Source organism: Rhipicephalus sanguineus, chromosome 7, assembly GCF_013339695.2.
Source record: "Rhipicephalus sanguineus isolate Rsan-2018 chromosome 7, BIME_Rsan_1.4, whole genome shotgun sequence".
Lineage (NCBI taxonomy): Eukaryota > Metazoa > Arthropoda > Arachnida > Ixodida > Ixodidae > Rhipicephalus > Rhipicephalus sanguineus.
The window spans coordinates 166481639-166503866 of record NC_051182.1 but is presented as its reverse complement, the minus strand read 5'-3'; the positions used below and the strand labels follow the sequence as shown (position 1 = coordinate 166503866).

The 22228-nt window shown below is 44.1% G+C and overlaps 1 protein-coding gene across 1 annotated transcript in view; it reads right to left on the bottom strand.

Moving 5' to 3' along the window:
• Positions 1-1879: 1879 nt before the first annotated feature.
• The window catches only part of LOC119400497 (mitotic spindle assembly checkpoint protein MAD1), a 45093-nt gene continuing 24744 nt past the window's right edge, over positions 1880-22228 (bottom strand). The window contains exons 10-18 of the mRNA XM_037667557.2: positions 17871-18015; positions 13431-13562; positions 10516-10601; positions 10393-10411; positions 8591-8713; positions 8030-8117; positions 5336-5526; positions 4482-4655; positions 1880-2005 (exon numbers count right to left, since the gene is read on the bottom strand). Coding sequence (XP_037523485.1) covers positions 4491-4655; positions 5336-5526; positions 8030-8117; positions 8591-8713; positions 10393-10411; positions 10516-10601; positions 13431-13562; positions 17871-18015 — 949 coding nt within the window. The 3' untranslated portion in view covers positions 1880-2005; positions 4482-4490. The remainder of the gene's footprint in view (positions 2006-4481; positions 4656-5335; positions 5527-8029; positions 8118-8590; positions 8714-10392; positions 10412-10515; positions 10602-13430; positions 13563-17870; positions 18016-22228) is intronic.

Genomic DNA, 22228 nt, shown 5'->3' with positions numbered 1-22228 from the left:
ATCGTCGGCGAATGGTGCGTGTAGCCCTTTTTCAGGAAAGGTTTTGATTAAGGGTTAATGGTACATTTTACAGCAGGCACATTAACTCATCACTTGCACATCTCGTTGCGAGTTTTAAAGAGAACAGATAATGACAATTTCACTGGGATCAGTGCACATAAAAAACTGCCTGTATTGCTGTTAACGAAGAGCATTACAAAACATAGTTTAAAATCAATATATTCGGTATACAAGCTTAAAACGAAATAACTATGAGAGTTCATAAATTTCATCCAATCATCAAACAAGAAAGTGGCATGTCTGTGTGTTTATTTTTGTGGTACATGCATTTACACTTTTAGGGACCCAACAAAATTGTTAAAGGGTCCCTAACGGCATTATAACATCAAAAACTCTAAATGGCAACAGCATGAGAAGGGAATATTTAGTCATCAAAAGTGGTCTTAGCATGTATCCATATAGGTATATGTTATGCTTTGTGCCATTATATGTCATGCATTGTATATTTTTATTTTTATTTTCACTCACTGTGTTCCAAATTGTGTTTTCGGTATAATGTGCATAATTTATAGCACAATTTTCAGTGTCTCATATTCATATGCTGCCCGCTCCTGCTTATGGCTTCACCAGTAAATAAAAACTGAAGTCAACTTACGCGACCAAGTGTCCTGCTATTAAACAAGAAAGCAGAAAGGTGTCCATGGATATTGAGTTTATGGAAGTAAGAAGCTTTTGCGAATATATTTCTCATAGAATGAAACCAAAAGCCAAGCTCCTTTTAGAAGTAGTGGTGATATGTAAGGGTTTTTATAATTTTCATACCATACTCACTGGAACGTGTGATAAGATAGGAGCAGAATCCTTATATAATGCGGCCATATTTGAATGTATAAACATTATAAGGCTACTTCTCTTGGAAAATCTTGCACCTGTCTGTACAAATGTGTTGGTTAATGGCTCCCAAAGGTAGGAGTCATGTTCAGTTACTCTAATGCTGAGGGTACACCAAACGAGTGCAGAGCACTGTGCTACAGAGCTTTACCCTGTTTGTATACTCTCATGCTACAACAACCCTTGGCTTCGTGTGTCTCTTATTTTACAGACCAACGTGCAAGCTACGCCTCTGGAACTATCCACGGCGCTTGGATGGTACCGTATTCGCCCAATAGCACAGCCTACACTCATCGTTTACAGAGTGATGGCCACAGAAGATGGTCTGCAGGGACATATGAAAACGCGGGATATGCGTTCAGAATTCCAGTTCAATTCACTAGTTTAAATAGCTGTTAATTTCTGTTCGCAGGGCTGCATACACATATTAAAATGACGTTCATACCGTCATCAGTTTTCACTTGCTGCTTTTATAAACATTATTTTGAAGCAAAGTTTTATCTGTCAAGCTGCCCAGTTTTCCTGACCACGGCTACTGTTGCAGCTGTCATTCCAAATAGGTCACACTTATCCTGGCTATCCAATCAAGGAATTTGAAGTTCTGTACTCCAACAGAGCAGCCCAATAATTTATTATTAGCATAGCCAGGCGGGACAGCTTCACCCCCCTAATACCTCGTCGTTGAAGTGCGTTCTGATCGTAAGTGCCTCGGTGTGAGGGGATCGGGAAGGACACTGCGGTGAAACTTCGCACCTTTAATGGAGAACCCTGAGCACGCCTACGCTTAAGCCCCCACTGCACGCATACTTCTTTCATGCCAACAGCAGCTGTATTTCTCTGCAATTTTCTTTTCCCCGTGTAAATGCATTTTAGACGTTTAGTCTAAAGGAGGTGTTTAACCTTGGGATCTGTTCTTCAATAAAAATTATTACAATCAAACGTGCGCATTGCATTTGTTTGCACAGTCTCCCAAAACCACAATGACATCTTTTAGGGCTTCAGCAGAGTTGGATGGCATTTATTTCAGACAGTGCATGATCTTAGGAAACATTACAAGAGTAACATAATGAAAGATGGATTTATGCAACATTGATACGCAGATGCACCAGGTTCTCTGAAAAAGAAGCGAAGAACATTTCACGGCCACTGTACACATAACTACCATATCGCATTTCATTTCAACACTACAAAGTGTCACAAGCTCGGAGGCACAGTGCCTTCTGCAGAGAATTGAGAATGCTACGACATTACGCAACACGTCTTGCAACTTATGGATACTTTTGACATGGTATAAACAAGCAGACACAGGCCAAGCAATCACACTAAGCACAAACTGTGCATAGAAATGCATGGGGTAATGTAATAAGCCTGTTCCATTCCCATTTTTTTTTTCATTGTGCTTCGTTGGTGGGCCGAGCGTCACTTTGCCTACATCACCATGATTGCTGCCCATTGAGTGGTGGATTAGAAAATAATAGAATCTTGCAAAAAAAAGAAAAGAAAAAAGAAACACTGGGCAAGTATACCATTCATTATATGAAATATACTCCCATTCCCCTAATCTACTCTAAAATAATAATCTCTACTCTGAAGTTGCAGTGCTGCAGACACCTGCTAAAATGATGGGCTGCACCCCAACTGCCGATGTAATTGACCAGCTTGCACAATGAATGAAAACTAAGAGGTATCAATGGCTTGTGCTTTCCTACATTCATGACAGTGGGAGTGATCAACAGCAAAAGAAACGGCTAAAGTTATAAGACACGGTTCTTCAAAGCAATGTGATTAGTACTTCTCAATAAATGGTGCAACTTTTTTTGAGCCTGCTACTATACACTCAATGCGTGTGCATTTTCTGTGATGTTGCTACTAAAGTTAATATATTTTATCTCTATGTGTTAGGTGGGTTGAAGCAAATGCCGTCAAGACCGACAATCTTGATGTACATAATGTCCGTACAGTCAGGAATCCGGAATATTAGATACACAAGAAAACAAGCGACCTTATTACACAAGCCAGCAAAAATGTGAACCAGTCTCAGTCAAGGGATCTTCCACCTTGCCAGAAAGTGCAGAAGTTGTGGTCTACTGCTGTTTAATGCAACAATATGTTAAAGGGACACTGAAGAGAAACAATGAATCGGTTTAGATCGATAAATTTTACTCCGAAAACTAATGTCGTCAATTTTACCATCATAACTTTAAAAATAGAGGAGAAAACCAAGGTGAAATTTTCATTTTTATATTTCGAGCCAAAATCTCAGCACATGACTTCACGGATCTCAAAGCGTTTTCTTTTTATTTTGGCGACATTGGCTCAATGAAATTTCCTGATACTTGGTATGTTACGTTTCTGGCCCCCTCAGAGGCCAAATTATTTCATTTTTACCGATTAGGGACTATGTAGGACCTCGTAGACTCCGTCAAAGTCTATGAAGTCACGGCAACTGGTGCGGGAACTTTAAGGTGGCATCACCACCCGCATTTTCTTTTTGCGCAATCTCTCGCCAGCCACACGTCTCCTCATGGTAAGCGTGGCGATTTTGGTATTGTCAAAGAGTAACTTACTAATATGAGAAAAATCGGTTTTCTCTTTAGTGTCCCTTTAACGACACACGGCCGAAAATGATGTGGGCAAGCTGAATGCACAGATTCATACTATCACTGTGATGCCATTGTTGTTGTAGGTGGCACGCTGCACACAAATTGCACAGGACCATCGGCTTTGAACAGTAGATGAGTTTCCTGCCAAAGCTGAGAAATGCAATCTGCCTTTGCACTACAGCATGGTGGTGCAACAGAGGCCAAGTAGTAGAGATTGTTCCACTATGGGCAGAACCTTTAAAGTGCAACAAAAGCCTTCAGTACTTCACAAACTGAAGGAAACGGCTTGACAACTAAAACTCACTGCAAAGACTTGACAGAAGACGAGTGAGAAGTTTGGCTCTGTGTCTGTGCACAAACTTTTGAAAACCCTTTTTAAAATTCTTCATTAAGTTTCATTAAACTTGCTGAGATTATGTTTAGTGTACTGATTTCAGATATGCAATTATTTCTCTAGTGGAATGTGTAGTTTTTAAAATATCCATTTCATGTGGTTTTTGAGAGCAAGATTTTTCTCTAAACTGAGAGAGTCAAAAAGTAAATCAGCATATCAGAATAATCTGGAGTTAGAACTGTATGCAGGAAAACAAGAATGGACGCTCTATGCCCATTTGAACAAAAGTTATGGTATGCTGAACATTCATGATTAGAATTTCAGCTGTACATCAAGTTACTTGTTAAAGATTAAGTTATCATAACTTTTCTTCTAATGTGTTTACAACATCCATTTGTGTTTTATTGCACACAGTTCTCATTCAGTATTCTCCCAAAATGCACGTAAAAGGTTTGATATTCTAAAAAACTGCATAATGTATGAGAAAAATAATTGCACAGTTGAAATCAGCACACAAATATACACAAACTCAGCAAGATTAATCAAAATCAGTCAAAAATATTAAAAACATTTAAAGAGCAGTGTCCCCCCTTAAATAAAGAAATCCATATGTTATTGCGGGCACGAACACTGATAAAAGGCAGTGTACTTACATAGCTGGTTTACAGCTGCGAGTCTTCGAGGTCATTCTGACGTGCAAAAAGCTTCAGGGTCAGGGCACTGAGAAAAGCTGGGATGCTGTCATACTTCTCGAGGTAAGTGCTTGCTAGTCCGCCGAGCTGGCGCAGATAATCTGTCTCCAGGACGTTCATCTTCTGCTGGGCATTCTAGAGACAACAGAACACAGCAGTGTCCCCCTGCTGCTTTGCTCTGACCAAATGGCACAAGTTACGTAGCATAATGGGCCCAAGCTGCAGTAAAATACGTCTGTTTGTTTGTTTCAATACGTACTTTGAAAATTCAGAAATTTTAAATTTGTGTCGAAGTGAATTTGAATACTGCAATATAACCTATTAAATATTCGAAGTGCTCAAATATTCACGAAGGCCTAGCAAGCTCTCAGTTGACCAGGCGTACATTAAGTGTATGGACATACATTACATGTAGAGTCGTGAGCAACGTGATAGGGAACACCAAACTGAACATACCGTTATGTGTGTGACATCTTGAATTGCAAGAGATACCTTTCCGCTTGAGAATTTAGTGTTATGAATGCTTTTGTGCTTGCCAACTGTGCTTAGCCACTATGGCCTTCAAGAGGTATTTTCAGTGTTTTCTCTTATAGTACTCACGACTGTACATATACACATCAAATGCACGTACCCCAAAATGAACTCCACACAAGCCTCATAGTATTTCACTTTCTTTACAAATGAGCAAACATTCGACGTAATATTTCAATGTAATTTTTCTTGAACATTAGTATTCGACTTGATTAAGACGCTTCCCTACTCAAACACTCCTTCGGCTTCTGAACTGATGCCGGTGCAATTACTCCACTGCTTACCTGGAACAGCAGGTAGTCGTCGGGCGAGTCGGCATACATGTGAGTCAGCCTGTAGTGGCCCTGACTCAGCACATCAATCCGGTAGCCAGTCAATGCATAGCAGCCTTGCCGGAAGTCTTGACTGGTGCGGCGAAACGCGTCCACGAGCCGCCGGTTCTTGGCTTCGGCCGAAGCCAGCTGATCTTGAAGGCCTGTGCAAGGCAAGAGATAAAGACTTTGTAGCCATCTTCACTAGTCATTCAGGCATTTACAAACACAGCAGACTGACGAAATGATTATATGCAAAAAAAAGTATCTTTGTTCATCTCAGATGCAGTAGAATCTCAATAAGCCAAAATAGCTTAAATGGCACTGCTGCTTTATTATTTATTATTTATTTTATTTACCAATACCTTACAGGCCTCACAGAGACGTTGTGTAAGGGGCCTCAGATACAAAAATAAAAACAAATTAGGTTATTATCAAAAACAAAGGCAAGTACACAAAAGTAGGAACAAAGTAGTTTGACATCAAGGACAACGGCAAGTACAGCAAAATAGGTGTAAGTAGAAAGCTAGTGATATTTGACGTTACATTACGAGACATTATGATTCAGCAAGTGTGAAACACAAGGGAAATGCACAGTGCATTAGACATACGGAATGCATTACACATTACACAGTATGCAAATTGCACAGATTGCTGGTATTAGCTAGTATATAATGGAGCACATCACAAACAAACCTTAAAACAACAGCATCAAGCTGCTGATAAAAAAATAGAAATGAGGAAACGTATGAATCATAAGAATAAAGAGACCAGCTAAGCATTACAAATAAAATAATTGAGAAGGTGCTCGCGAAATTTCGCGAGCATTACTCTGTAGGGCAATGCTGTTTGGAAGATCGTTCCAGGGGCGAATGGCACATGGGTAAAAGGGACACAAAACAGAAAAACAATTTTTCTTGTAAATTTTCTGCAAAAGGTAAACTACCTTTTCACAATACCGGAAGCACCAGTATGCAAGAAGACGCTTGGTAAGTGAGAAAATGCAAAAAAAGAAAATACAGGGGGCGATGCCACCTTGAAGTTCCCACACTAACATGCTGTGACGTCACAGATTTTGAAACCATTCACAAAGGCTTACATAAGCTCTCAATTGGCAAAAATGAAGTACATTGCCATCGGAAGGGGCCAGAGACTTGAAATACCAAGTTTCAGGAAGTTTTCTTGGCCCAATGTGGCAAAAACACGAAAAAGAAACTATCTTGAAATCCATGACGTCACACAGATGTTTATGTGCCAAGACTTCAGTGTGAAGTTTACAAATTAAACATTTACCCTCATTTTCTCCTCTATTATTAACCCTATGACAGTGAAATGAACAACACTTGTGTTTTTTAACATTAATTCATCTGCTTAAATTGAATCATTGTACACTCAAACCTCGTTATAACGAACACGGATATAACGAAATTACTTTCGTGGCAGATGCAACTTTGTTATAATGAGGTTTGAGTGTACCTTAGTGCCCCTTCAGTCAGAACAGTTCTTTTACCAGGTTGGTTCTGTGTATTTGGATAATGCAAAAAAAAAAAAAAAACTTTCGTTCATGAAAATAAAAGTTTTTGCAACTCTCTGTAAACAGAACCAAAGAAGCAAGCCTTAACGATTTTCTCCCAAAAGAGGGACAGTTGAAAATGTATTCTAGCAACACCACTCTTCAATTTAGGAAGCCATCACTGGGAAACTCACTCTCCAAGCATTACTGGTTGTTTGACCACTGACTGGAGCAATATGAGTTTTGTGTTTTTTTTAATACACCAATGGTGACTCTTTGGCGTAATACTGACTCTTTAAAACTGAAGCTAGCAGAGCATAGTCCGTCCAATAGTGATCAATAGCACCTCATACCATGGTTGCAAACAAGCAGCTATAGCATTGACTTTTTAAGCATAACATATATTTAACAACATTCGGAGGGCACGAAAGAAGGGGATAGGATCAGGAGGCTCGTTTCTTTGTGAGACACAACCTAATGAAATCAAAAGAGAAAGGTTGCCGTAACTCGATTGGCAGAGCATCGAATGTGTAAGTTCGAAGGTTGCGGGTTTGGTCCCCACCGGTGCAAAGGTGTTCTTTCGTCCCCCTTAATTCCTTTCTGTTTATGTCATGATTACTGCACTACAGTTAAAAACTAAAAGTAGTGTGCCCTTTGCTTTCCTTGACTTCATTGTCAGTTGGCTACATTAAATTAGGAGAGTGTATGACAGAATTGCTAATTGGAAGACTTTTTTCAAGGTCCTGCAATGTTCCACTTAACGAGATTGTAATGTACCAAAATTCTGTCTGAAGTGAATATCAAATATCATTAACATTCTATGGAATACTCACACAAACCTAGTGACATTCATAATTAGTACTAGAAGACAGTACTGCAATGCGTACATGAACCTCATGTATAATTGCAGCATGATGTAGTAAACAGCATGGGCTTTTAAACAGAGTACCACCTGCCTCTCTTTGAGATTCTTTTTTATGGCTTTTCAATGCATAGCCCTATGCACTGCTATATGCAATGGCCTCAGTGAGCCTTCATAGTCAAATCAGTCGGTAGCTGCTAACAAAAAGCCACGCACACATGACTGTCGTGTCCGTACTGTTTTAAAAATAGCCTGAGGAGCTTCCAGAGAAGAAAAAATCAGAGCCGCTCACTTTTTCGGTCGGGAAGTGCACCATCCTGGTCCAGCTTCAGCTGCACCTGGGCAGTGACATCCTGACAATGTCCAAACTCCTCCAGGACCTGTCAGTGCAAATGATGTGACAAATGAGAGGAATATATAACCAGTTATTGCGCATACGTTGCACATTCTGCATCGAGAAGCCTTTATTGTTTTTACACTTGTGTAGAAGGAGGGGTGATACCTCCTGGAATCTTACAAAGTCAACCTGTCTGAAGCTCGTGCAAAGTGCTCTGCATTTTAACACAAGAAAAGTTAAATGCAACCTTATCTGCTATACGGGTGATATGTTTCCCAAATGCAAAATTATTCTAATAACAACTTTGTGCTGACCTCTGCTTTGTTATATTGAGGCTTGACTATACTTTCCAAACTGGCTATTAGTCAGGCTTGTTTATACATGCAATATAATGAGAAAAACCGACCGGCAAGACAAGCAAAAGAAAAGCAAGACAAAAGAAAAAGCAAGACAAAAGACTGAGTGAACAGATGAACAGATGGCAAAAAAGAGAAACACTAATGGTGTCAGACTTACCTTGATCCTAGCGCGCAGCCTCTCATTCTCCTCTTCCAATTTGTTTAGATTTTCCACACGTTGACGAAACGCCATCTCCAAAGGATTCTCTGCTAAATGCACGATACGGTAGCTCGGGTCCTCCTAGGATGAAACGCTCTCTCTGTCACAAAGACATGCCTGTGTTTCTTTTCACTCTTTTTTATGTTGAAGCAAGAAAAAAAGTGCAAACAACATAAATTAAAAAAAGAATATATTTAATCACAAGCACGCCACAAAGATGAAGTGAATGATATTAAAGGGACACTAAAGGCAAATAACAATTTATGTCAGAGTGAAAGCTCAATGTATGACAACGTCTAAAACGGCAGTATTATCAACAGCAGTGCCCTACTTACCGAGAAATTAAGCTAAATGTATCACACGATGAGTGCCACGAGTGGAACATTTTGGAAGTGATCCCGATGACGTGGGAGAGTCCGACTACAATTAATCACTAGTAATCAAACTAGTTGCAATAAAAAAGAACCTTTCGTGCATCAAGAGACGTAATAAAATGCTGCTTGTTCGTTTCTGTTTGATTCGTGGAAAAAAGAACCTCTGTGGCGTTGCCATGGGGAACGGCGCACGTGGTTCAAAGGTTCCATTTTCGCCGAACTGCGCTTCGCCTGGCACCCTGCTTTGCTCACGCGGTCGCGTCTCAGTGGTAGTTTTGGTATCGCGTACTGCCGCGTGTGTTTTGCACGCTTGTGAAAGTCGCTCTGACAGAAAGTTCGTCAAAATGCCGCATGCATGTGATGTTGCCGGATGCCCGAATGGTGCACGCCGCCGCGCAGTAAAGGCGGGCAACGTTGGGCACGGCAACAGTGACGTGCGAAATACCGCTTTCACGCGGGTGATTTGAAGTGCGCTGACGCGATGCGGACCACTAAAACGTGATTTTATTTCAAAATAAGCACTTCCTTGGCATAAAAGAGCACTACGAGGTTTCTGGACTGCTATTTCAACAATCAACGTCGACATAATATTTGCCTTTAGTGTCCCTTTAACGTACAACTCGTGCCATACTGGTCATGTGATACTTTTGGTGCCATATGTGTTATCGCCGATGGCGGACACCGCTGGACAGTCGCATTCCGCTTCTCATTAGCCACGAAAAACTTTCGCTTAAAGGGGACCTGCAATGCTTTTCCAAGTAATCCTCTAATGGCTTCACTAAAAGAGTTTATTACCTCGTGAATCGATTACCACAAAAAAATGTTTAGAATCTGTCAAATACGAGTGGAATATAGGGATTTGTCGCACGCTTTAAGCGCTTTCGCTCTTCTTTCGTACTAGTGAGCGCACTGAAAGCTATACAGGGAGGGAGATGACAAGGGGGCAAGAAGGTGCATCCCTTTGTCAGCATGCGTCATAACCTTGAGCACTTCCTTTTATTTTTTCTTCAAATGCGCGGCTCACCTTCAGCGTGATTGCGAGCATGCGCGGGGGCATGTATATGGCGGCATCCTGTGGCAGCCATGCTAACTATGCAGCTCACTATGCTCAAATCAGCCAACGACCATAGACTTTGGGTATATGGCACAGTAATTTGGGTACATGGCATTCTTTGTAGAGAGAAGAGGGAGCGATTTCTGGCTAACTTTGAGAATTCATTGTAAATTCCAGGTCGCGTGCTGCGCTATAATGCTTGGCAGTGTTCTCAGGAGCCTCGACTACCGATTGGCAGCGTTTTCTGACCATGCTGAAAAAATGTTGCAGGGCCCCTTTAATAATTAGTACTACTACTGTGCGAACAAAAAAAAAAGTTCATGTACACTTACCGGCTTAGCATCAGCAAATCTGTCGCAGGGAACAAAAACATAAACAAACCAGGTTAGAACACCTGTACATGCAGGCGCAAAGTGGTAGCCACCTGAAGAATGAGAAAGAATACAAACACTCACTGAATGTCGTCTGTTTGCACCTCCGTGCTGGTTGTAGTGGAATCGGACATCCTCTGACATCGCAGCTCATGCAACTCCTTGTCCACCTGAAAAGCAGCCGACAACATGATTTGTGCAAGGTATGTTCCAACATGGGTACGAGTTATGCTTTGGGTAGTTTAGGAAGAAAACTTTCGCTTGGGAGTGCATGAGGCTGGTCTTTACTGGAGATGCAAGACTAGCTTCGTTTCTATAACACAACCTCTGACTAGCAAGCCACGCTGGCCCGAATGTGTCACATCTAGTGATGCAGAACTATCGATGGTACTATCGATACTATTGATAGCTGAGTCACTATCGAACTATCAATTGTAAAAAAGTCACAGTTTCACCGCAAGGCCCAAGCAATGAATGCGATAGCAAGAAAAGCGGCCCGTGATGGACGCGCTACTATGCTGCAAAAACATCTGCCCCTCGAAAGCACCTACCGCGCGAGCAGAGAGCGGAAGGGCAAGGTTCTCCCTGCGCAAATATTAGAAGAAGCGAGCAAGCTGGCCGACAACTTTTAAATGCGCCCGTTGCGCTCCTCGCGCCATCTCGCTGGTAATGAAGAAACGCTTATAAGCGCCCGCTGTCTCCGAGTCTGCCAGCGGTAAAGGGTGTGCATATAATGCTCGCCGTTAGCTACCTGAAGTATCTGCGCTTTGTGGTGTAGTGGTTAGTGCCGCGCGCTGCGGAGAGATAGGTCGCTAGTTCGATTCCGTGCTTCGGAAGCATTTTTCTTAATTATTTTTCATTGGGACTTTTTTATATATATATACATGCTTATACATATATAGTGCATGACGGCGGCGGCAAAAACCAGCCAAGACTGTCCATATAATTACTGATAGTAAATTCTATAGTACTATCGATAGTATAAAATCAACCGTGCAAACTAATTGTAGCACAAGCTTGGTTCCCCGAGTGCGTGGTACTATATGGTGGAGCAGGAGTACCATGCTAACGGCAAGAAATTTGACATGCTTGTGCTCCTTCACCAGAATGCTTAACACACATATAGGAAACGAAGCCGTTAATACGGTAGAACTGCACTGCTTCAAATTTATATTATATTTTGTGATTCCAAAATAAAAATATCAATAACTAGGTTTGTAAATTGCATGGTGTAACTGGTTACTTTGGAATAGAAGTTTATTGATGTACATATTGCAGCATTCTCACAATGGAAATAATTTATTTCTTTGGCCGAAAAATTGCTCATATATTAAGCGATCTGAGTATTCCTGATGGTTATGTATCGCAAATGTTTTGGCACTATCGCCAGCCGACAACAGCATAATCATTCACAGCACTACAGATAGTATTATTGCTAGTACAGTTGAACCCCTTTATAAGAGGCACGCATGGGGGAGAAATTCTTGTCTGTTATATGAGGTGTCTCTTATAAGCAGGGTACTAAGTTATGCATTTTCCTATCAGCCCTTACTTTCATGTAGCACACTGGTGTCTCTTATACCCCACGTGTCTCTTATATCAGTGTCTCTTATAAAGGGGTTCAACTGTAATACTATCGATAGTTTATCGACAGTAGTACTATCGATAGTTTCTTTACACTATCGATAGTTTTAAAAGTACTATCGATGCTATCGATAATCAATTTACTGATAGTTTTGAGTCACTAGTTACATCCTAGCAAATATTCTGCATTTCACATATTGCCACACACGCTTCACGACCCAATGACGATATCCTGTCGACTGCAATGCTTTGCCACAATGACTGTAAAGCAACTGGCCCAGTTTAACTCCCTTGAGACTTTCTTAGGCGACTTAACAACTAGACTATGCCAACCAATATCGTGGCTCTTGCCCCATTCCTTCTCTGCCATATACGAGCTTCTCCTTTGGTTTTTAACGTGACAGCACCCCAGAGCCCGTGTCGCATAAAATCCAGTGTCGGCACTGGCAGTGTTGTCTGAGAGCGAAAAATCATAATGGATGTGAAGAATAAAAGTCAGGGTTCGAGCCGGAATCGAAGCCGAGCATCCTGCATGGCAGTTAAGTATTCTTCCTCCTTCCTACTACAGAGCTATGCCAGTGCTTGAAACTGCATTGGAAAACGACCCTAAACAGGTGCCATGTCCAGCAAGGAGTCACGTTTATGATGCAATATTGTGTGGCAGAGATATAGAACTGTGCCAGGTGTCACACCAGTGAATTATATAATGAGAGGATGGTTTAAAGAACTGAAATATTGGCAGCGCAAACTAACGGGACACAGAAGGGGAACACAAACAACCGCTTGTTTGTGTTCCCCTTCTGTGTCCCGTTAGTTTGCGCTGCCAATATTTCAGTATGAACCTATACCAACTTGCCCGCCTTTCAGCACTTCTGGTTTAAAGAAGCCCACCCATTACAAAGTGTTCCACCATAGTTCATTATCGTCATCAGCCACAACACAAATAAAGTGTGCAGCTACCTACATGCACATATTGCCTTACAGACACATAATGGATACTTTGCTACATCGCAAAATGATGATCAATTATGGCATACTTCACTACTGTGTTTGCTGTAGGCACCCTCAGAAAGTTTACAATGGACTTGTCTCGATCGCACCTTCCCTCACAGCACAGTTTGCTTTTCCACCGAGAAGCGGAGTATGGCAAGCACATGAGAAAGCAATGTGCATCTTAATGATGAACAGGGCTCGATAGTGCTGTAGGTGAAGCTTGAGCAAAAACCAGGTTTCTTTATTCCTTTTCTCACTCTCGTTGCCCTGTATTGTGTTAGGTCAATTTCTGCGAACCCTTAAAGCCCAGGGAAGCAGCTAAAGAAAGGTATTGCTTTAAAGAAAAGAAAGAAAAGAAAAAAGTGGTGCCTCTACTTTCTCCAGCTACACCTGTCAAGCCCAGAACAAGAGCAACGACCCACCTGCTCCAGGGAGTGGCGATAGTCGGTGAGCACATTTTCCAGAAACTGGATCTGCTTGGCAGCCGCAGCTGGCCAATTGGGGCCGGCTTCTTTCTGGTAGCTCTCAATCATGGCCCGGTATGCCTCCCTTTCCTGATGAGAACAACAGAAGAACTCTTTAACTTACTATACTCGGCGACAACTTATCTTGACAGTGGAGTGAAGGCTACGGAGGCGGGGCTTCCGCCCATTCGTGTTTCTCCGCAAGTAGTACGGCAGCTTGCGGCTGATTTCGGTTTTGCTCGCTCGCATCGTTAACGCGCTTAGAAAAACATATACGCAAAAAATATGAATGAGGTGACATTTCAATTGTCCACTGTACATTATCGTGTCATATTACGAGTATATTTTTCTTGGAGAACTAAACAGCGCATTTTCGGCCGCACACTGACCCACTACTAGAGTGTACCAGATAGGGGTAGTGGGGCGAGGGAGAGCCGGCGGCAATGGCGCGCAGTGAGCATCAAAGTACGGAAATTCTAACCAGCCGCGTGGCGGCGTTGCTGTGCCTTTCACCTGGCACTGGCGGCGCGCATGCCGGGCTCACTCAGTTGGAATGTTTGGCGCGCCTCGACATGTTCTACAGAACTTTTTGGCATTATCGCCCTTGCGTACTGTTTTTTGAGTGAAAGTCTCGCAAGGTGAGCAAACCACGTCACAGAAATTACTGTTTTCCATCTGGTTGCAAGACAGGATACGGTGGTGTGAAAAATGTCCCTAAACTGTCTGTTTGGTGTGCCCGAAGACATCGAGCGTCGTCGAGTGAGGGAGTGGAATCTCCGCTGTGCAGACAAAAACGACTGACGCTGTCTGCGAACTTCATTTTGAAGCAAAGTATATATTGAGGGACAAAGTACAAAGTCTGAAGCAATGTATATTCTTAGGCCTAAGAAAATCGATGAGCTGCTCATGTAGGGCAAGTTGGATGAAGCACAGCAATGTTTGGTTTTAACTCCAGCTCCTTGCAGTCACCACTTGTATTTAGTTGTGGAAAAGAGTGACTCACGGCTGGTCTGCTACATGGCGGGTTATGTAGCCACGAAATTTGTTTTGAAGTGTGACTGTTCATCATGCAGGGATCTTCATCTAAATCAAAGTGAGGCAGCGGAGAATCGGCTCCCATCAGGGTTCACAGAGCAGTGTGACCGGGGCGGTCTTCTATATCCATCAAAGGAGCTTCACACTTCCATCTCTACAGTTGAAGACCTATTCACAGAATGTTCTAGCGTCAACAGGCTTCAAAGAAACAGCATATCTGATGTTGCGGCCCTTGTAAGCAAGAACTTTCTTCCTTGCAACATCGTGGGCTGTACATTTCACAGTGAGGATAGTCTCAAAGTTGTTTCTTTTAACAGCGAAGCTGTTTAAGCTAGCTGTAATTTGTGTGTTCAGCCTGCCAGAAAAACTATCATAACAAAAAATGGGTATGTCCCACAGAAATTGGGTAAATCCCACTATACTCACCACTGGTCTAAATATTACGAAGGCAACAGCTAGCCCAACAAATCATAAACGCGTATGTGCCACAGAAATTGGGTAAATCCCACTACTTGAACACATGTAGCATTCTTGAACACACAGCAGGACTGCGTGAAAAAACACTGACGAAGGGAAGTACACAGGACGGGCGCCCAGTTTCGCTGTTTCCAGCCTTGCGTGGCTTAGTGCAAGCTTTGCCCATTTTTTTTTAAATGTTCTTACGCGCCTGCACCTTGTGGTTAAAGGCCTCAACAGTGCTAACAGCACTAAGCGTCAGAGGGCCATTAAACTGAGTAGGACTACTTAGATAAAAAAGTGTGCGCAAATTCATGAGCCTTCAACTCGCTCACGCACGTTTGCTGCCGATGTATCCTGTTGTGAATAAAATGTTCCTGCTTGTTTTCAAATGCAATAAACAGTTTTGGCCGACTGATTTGTTGATAAAGTACGCGGATTTACTTTAAAACCGGATAAGAGCGGAGGTGCATGAATAGGTTCGTAGGCGGCCAGCCCAGCGCACTCGCGGCGCCCAGGTGAAAGTCGCAGTGGCGCCATCTTCCGTCGTCGATGCAAATGGCCTCACCGGAGAGCTCGCCCTCGTCCCACTACCCCTATCTAGTACACTCTACCCACTACGTCATGGACGCCATGTTTACTTTGGAAAACGGGTGTGCTGAAAAGGTGGTGTTGTCTAAGAAATGGAAAGAAAAGGAAAGCATTCTTGCAAAGTCAACAATACCTGCATTTTATTTACGACTTCCCGCAACTGTTTGAGTCTCATAATTAATAAAGCAGCATTTATTTCAGCACAGGCAAATGAGAAAATTATCAGTAAACTTAAGTACTATTTTTTTTGGCGCGGTAGCAGACATGCGCTTTGGTTCTGTAGCTTCCACGGTGCTGTCAAGAAAAGTTGTCGCCGAGTATAGGGCTGCTATTCGAAAACTACTACAGCACACACTCAATAAACGGAAACTGAAGGGACCAGGAAAATATGTTCCGTTTAACAGGAGTTCCGTTTACTGAGAGACGAACAGGGGTGCTGAATTCAGGTACAAATCAATCATATCAGAGGCAGCTGTTCCATTTAGGCAGCAGTTTCGTTTAAGAGATTTCCATTTACTGAGAGTCTACTGTACGTATTTGGCAAATAAGAAATAGTAGCTTTGGAATAAAATATTGAATCGAATAAAGAAAAAAAAGCTAAATATCGAATATCGGTAATTTTACTTTCACAGGTCTCAATTTTTGCAACTTTTCAAGCAAAATAAATTTCTGTTGTGGAATGCAGTCGTAAGCATGGTTTATTTTGTTTGTTTGCACAATGTGTGATACAGGGGGTACAGTTGTGTAAATAACTGTAGTACTACGTGCTCGTTTCAGTTGCTGAACTAGAACAGAATCATAAAAACGGACCTTCTGTTGAATATTGTCAATTGGATGCACCGCAAAGCCGCCAGAATGATTGAATTATACAGTAAAGACTACAGCAGAACTTAGTTGATAAATACCCACTTTAACCATACTAATGGTTAAAATGTACCGTAAAAACCGAAATATAGGTCGGACCGGAATATAAGTCGAACCCCCCACTTCTAACTACTGAAAATCGAAAAAAAAAGGTACATGGAATAGTCACCCCAGTAGCGAATGCTTCTGTGGTGCGCTTGATCTGCCCGCGTGCCGCTGTAACCAGAGCTGCCAGCATTGCAGGAAGCAACAAAGAAACAGTATCCCGCAAGATTGGAAGAGCAAGAACACCCGTGCAAAGATAAACTTTCAGTTATTGTTTGTGACTCACGGCTCCCGCTCGTGGTCACGTGCGCTAGCATCCCAACGTATCTTTCACACACTTCAAACCAGATTTCTTCGTGCCTTCGCGAACTCGATCACTGTTTTCTTGAACGCTACGGTGAACTGTCGTCGGCCACCGGTCGAGAACAAGAAAAAAAAACACCTCGGAGCCCAAACAGACTCACAAGACAATAACGAAAACGCAAAGTGAGATTGCCCACGGCACAAGGCTGGTGGTAAACAAAGCGATGCCGATTATTGCAATGGCGATGGAGGTGGTTGGCTTCAGTTGCCCATAGTGGCCAGACTTGCGAAGTTTTTCTGCCAATGACCAGTATATAAGACAGGGGTCGACCTTTTAGGGCTGTTTTTTGAAAAAAAATTCTACCTATATTCCAGTTTTTACGGTAGTTGTGATGGATCCCCAACTGAGTATCATGGAGCCTAATGTATTTGAACTTTTTTAAAAATTATCCTACCAGCTCCTGGAATCCTTCTGCATACAATTTACTCCTAATATGATAAGTCAGGCACTGGGTCCCCTCCCTCAGTTATACGCTAGCGTGTTACTTCTTTCGACGCGTATATAATAAAGACCGCCACACATTCGTTTATTACCCACGACGGTGGTCTAGTGGTTATGGTGCTCAAATGCTGACCCGAAGGTCGTGGGATTGAATTCCGGCTGTGATGGCTGCATTTCGATGGAGGGAAAATGCTGGAGGCCCGTGTACTTAGATTTAGGTGCACATTAAACGCCCGATGACCAAAATTTCTGAAGCCCTCCACAACAGTGTCCCCCATAATCATACCGTGGCATTGGGATGTAAAACCTGAACAATTATTATTACATTCGTTCAATGTGAACAAGGCATCCGTATTGCAGGGTGCAGAAATGTCTGTTCCGTTCTTTTGTGTTTTTTAGTTGGAGAGTGCGTTTTCTTCAGCCCATAACGTAGCTAAAGCGCTATCGGGTCGCAATGCATTTAACCTAGAAGGGTAACACCGTAGCACAAGCAGTAAGGCACTATAGTCACTGCTAAAACACCCTACTGCTCTGCTAAATGCAGGTTTAAGTGGCTTCTGGCAAGTGCCACTCTCACAACAAAGATACAAGACTTGCATCACCTTCCCCAAGAGAAGCAGGCGCCTCTGCATTCTGCGCAGTAATGCTGTCTGCTCGTCAAACTGCGACTGGACCTTCACAAGCTTGGCATTCGTTCGACGAAGTTCTTGGCTGCTGGTCTCTGCTTTGCTTCGCAGTGTTTCGTTCCTGAGAAAGACAGGGCAAGCACAAGTAATTGTAATTAGAACGTAAAGTCGGTAGTTGTAACGAAACATCATAAACTGACTTAGCAAAATGTTTTCTTGGGCTAGTTGGTTCATGACTTCTGAAGGAAAAATCGTAGTGCAAAACAAAAGGACAGACAAAAATAGCGCCAGTCCTGTGTTCTTTGTCTGTCCTTGTTTTGTTTTGTGCTACCATTTTTCCTTCAGAAGTCATAAACTGAATGAAGGCCTTTTTTAACGCAACAGCATTAGAAAGGGGTGCACTGTGCCTGAGAACTTCTCTAGGAATTCTTTATCGATGTACATGAAACTTGCTGAGTTTATGTATATTTGTGTGCTGATTTCTAATATGCAATCATTTTTCTAGTACAACACATTCCATTTGACACTTTGGGAGCTATACTTTGCCTTGACCAAGAGAGTTACAAAGTAAATAAGCATATCAAAATAATCTCGAATGAGAACTGTATGCAAAAAAACAAGAATGGATGTTGTAAACCCATTTGAACAAAATTTATCATATTGTTACGAATATATTTAACTTATTTACAATGTGGAATAGTCCAGCAGTCAAGATGGCGGTTGTGTATTCTCAGAACACCGACACGTCGTCTGCCTCTTCTTCGCACACCTACCCACAGTCATAGCTGCAACCCCGCTACATCGACCTCCGGCGGCGAAAGCGCCGACTCGGCGCTTGTTAGCAGGTGGTGGGCGAAAGGTACGGCTTCAGGCGAGCGACGTGGACGACGTTGGAAGACGTAGAGGGCGCCGTGTGGTCCAGAGGGGCGATGTCATAGGTGACCTCAGTCACCTGGCGTAGCACACGGTAAGGGCCGGAGTACTTGGGCAGAAGTTTTTCGGCCAGGCCAACATGCCGAGACGGAGACCACAGGAGAACGAGGTCACCCGGATTGAAGCGAACGTTCCGGTGGCAGCTGTCGTATGTATGTTTCTGGCGGAGTTGCGATTCCGAAAGGCGTCGATGGGCGATCTGACGGGCCTTTTCGGCTGTGCTAATAGCGTGGCGAGCATATTCGGTGGACAGGTGGGCAGGGGTGGGTACGAGCGTGTCGAACGGCAAGGTCGGTTCTCGTCCATACAAAAGGTAAAAGGGAGAATATCCAGCAGTGTCGTGGCGCGAGCTGTTGTAAGCAAAAGTGACAAAGGGTAGCGCAATGTCCCAGTCGCGATGATCGGTCGAGACATACATGGCGAGCATGTCAGTGAGCGTGCGATTCAAACGTTCTGTGAGTCCGTTTGTTTGGGGATGATAGGCCGTCGTAAGCTTGTGCTTGGTTGCACAAGACCGAAGTAGGTCCTCGATTACCTTGGATAAAAAGTAACGACCTCGGTCCGTGATGAGTTGACGAGGAGCGCCGTGATGTAAGATGACGTCTTGGATCAAAAACTCGGCGACGTCTGTAGCGCAGCTGCTCGGGAGAGGTCTTGTAATGGCAAAACGGGTCCAATAATCCGTAGCGACGGCGACCCATCTGTTACCGTTGTTAGAAAGTGGGAAAGGTCCCAAAAGGTCGAGGCCGACACGAAAAAAAGGCTCAGCAGGTACGTCGATAGGTTGAAGGAGCCCGGCAGGGTGCACAGCTGGCTTTTTCCGGCGTTGGCACGACTCGCAAGTCGACATAACGATGTATGGAACGGTAGAGGCCGGGCCAGAAAAAGCGTCGGCGGACACGGTCGTACGTTCTGGCAACACCAAGATGGCCGGCCGTTGGTACATCATGTAGTTGCTGAAGTACGGTCGAGCGGAGATGAGTGGGTACTACAATTAGTACCGTATTTTCGCGATTGTAAGCACCCCCCGATTCTAAGCACCCCCCCTGTCTTCGCTAGAAAAAATTGGGAAAAAAGTTTGCTTGCGAATCTAAGCACCCCTCCCTTTTTTTTCTGCGAGCATGGCGCAGCCGCCATGCGCGCTTTCTCGCCGCCAATCTCGGAAGCCATGTCTTGTGTTGCTACGTTCAGACAAGAGATGGCGGCACAGAAGTCGGCGGCGCTTGGTAAGTGCGGCAAGTCCGGACAGGTTGCGCTGGCATCGCGGGTGCGGAGTCGCGGACGGGCGTCGTGCCGGCGTGAGTTGCTTTGTCAGTTGTTCGTTTGATAGCCCTAACGGCAGTATGAGTGCGAAGAGGGCTTCCTACAACTTGAAGTTCAAGCGAGCTGCCATCGCGTTTGCCGAGGACAATGGCAACCACAGTGCTGCAGCGGAATTCGGCGTGGATCGAGCCTGCATCATCAGGTGGAGGAAGCAGCGGGACCAGATTTTTAAGGGCGCCGCGACTCGTAAAAAGTTCACGGGACCGCGCAAGGGCCGACATCCACAACTTGAAGAGGAGGTCTGCGAGTTTGTTCGCAGCGAAAGAAAGAGGGGCTTCGCTGTCACTGCCGATGCGATCCAGACGAAAGCGATCGAGATCGCGAAAAGAATGCAGATTCCTCGCGCGGTGTTTCGTGCCAGCCGCGGCTGGGTGGAGCGCATGATGAGGAGGAATGGGTTTTCTTTGAGGCGCCGGACAACCATATGCCAAAAGCTGCCCGGTGACTTTGAGGATAAACTCATTGCTTTTCAGCAGTACGTTATGGATCTTCGCAGACAAAACTGCTACGATCTCGGCCAGATCGGAAACGCCGATGAGACGCCAGTGTTCTTTGACATGCCGAGAGCAAGCACTGTCAATGAAGTAGGAGCCCGGGAAGTTAGGGTAAAGACGACAGGATACGAGAAGCAACGTGTCACGGTGATGCTGTGCATCACAGCCGACGGCCGCAAGCTTCCCCCCTACATAATCCTGAAAAGGAAAAATATGCCAAAAAATGAATCCTTCCCGAAAGATGTCATCGTCCGAGTGCAGGACAAAGGATGGATGACAGCTGAACTGATGGAGGACTGGATCCGAGTCGTGTGGCAGCGGCGCCCGGGTGCACTGCTTGGCGGACCTTCAGGCACGCGATCTATGCTTCTTTTAGATGCATTTCGCGGCCACCTTACCCCCGAGGTAAAGACCAAGCTGCAAAAGACCAACTGCGACTTGGTCGTCATTCCAGGGGGCATGACGCCAGTGCTACAACCCCTGGACGTCTCGGTCAACAAGCCGTTTAAGGCCCACCTTCGACAGGAGTATGAAGAGTGGGTCCGGAACCCCGACCGGCAAAAAACGCCAACGGGAAAGCTGCAGAAAGCGTCCCCATCAGCGATAGCTACGTGGATTTCGGACGCGTGGAAGAAGATCAAAGTTGACGTTGTCGTCAAATCGTTTAAGAAGTGTTCTATAACTAACAACTTAGACGGCACCGAAGACGATCTGCTGTGGGACACCGAGAGCGGCAGCTCAAATGGTGCGACGGACTCGAGTGGTGCAACGGACTCCAGCGGCAGTGAGAGTGACTGACCGCAGACACAAGTGGTGGGTTCACTGCCTGCACTTATTTTTAGCACTTATATTTTTTATTTTTACTGTTTTCGAAATAAAATGTGATTTCTCACACCCATCTCGTTGAAATATAGCCGCGAAAAAGGGTTGCGCCGTGCGGTCATTTTTTTCGATTTCTCGAATCTAAGCACCCCCCCTCACTTTTAGTATCGCGATCGTGAAAAAAAGGGGGTGCTTAGAATCGAGTAAATACGGTAGTTCTTGTCCCACTGGGCGCATGTTCCGGCGGTATAAAATGCCGTCGATGATGACGAACATGCGAAGCGAACTGTCCGTCGAGTCAGTATTCAGGCGGGTGATTAGATCTCGTAGGGACGCGTCACGCTGTTGCTCGTCACCGATGTTGCCGAAAGCGGAGAGCGAGGAAATACAGATGGACGTGTCATCCGTTACGAGGTCTGGATCGTCGACGGGGTACCGAGAAAGGCAGTCGGCGTCTTGGTGTAGACGGCCGGACTTGTAGACCACTGTGTACGTGAATTCCTGGAGGCGCAGAGCCCAACGAGCTAGGCGCCCTGTTGGATCTTTGAGTGCTGAAAGCCAGCATAGAGCGTGGTGGTCTGTGGTAACGGTGAAAGGGCGACCATATAAATAGGGGCGGAATTTACCAACTGCCCATACAAGCGCCAGGCACTCGCGCTCAGTACTACAGTAATTGCGTTCGGCAGGAGAAAGGAGCCGGCTGGCATACGCAAGAACTCTATCATGACCGGATTGACGCTGGGCTAACACAGCGCCAATGCC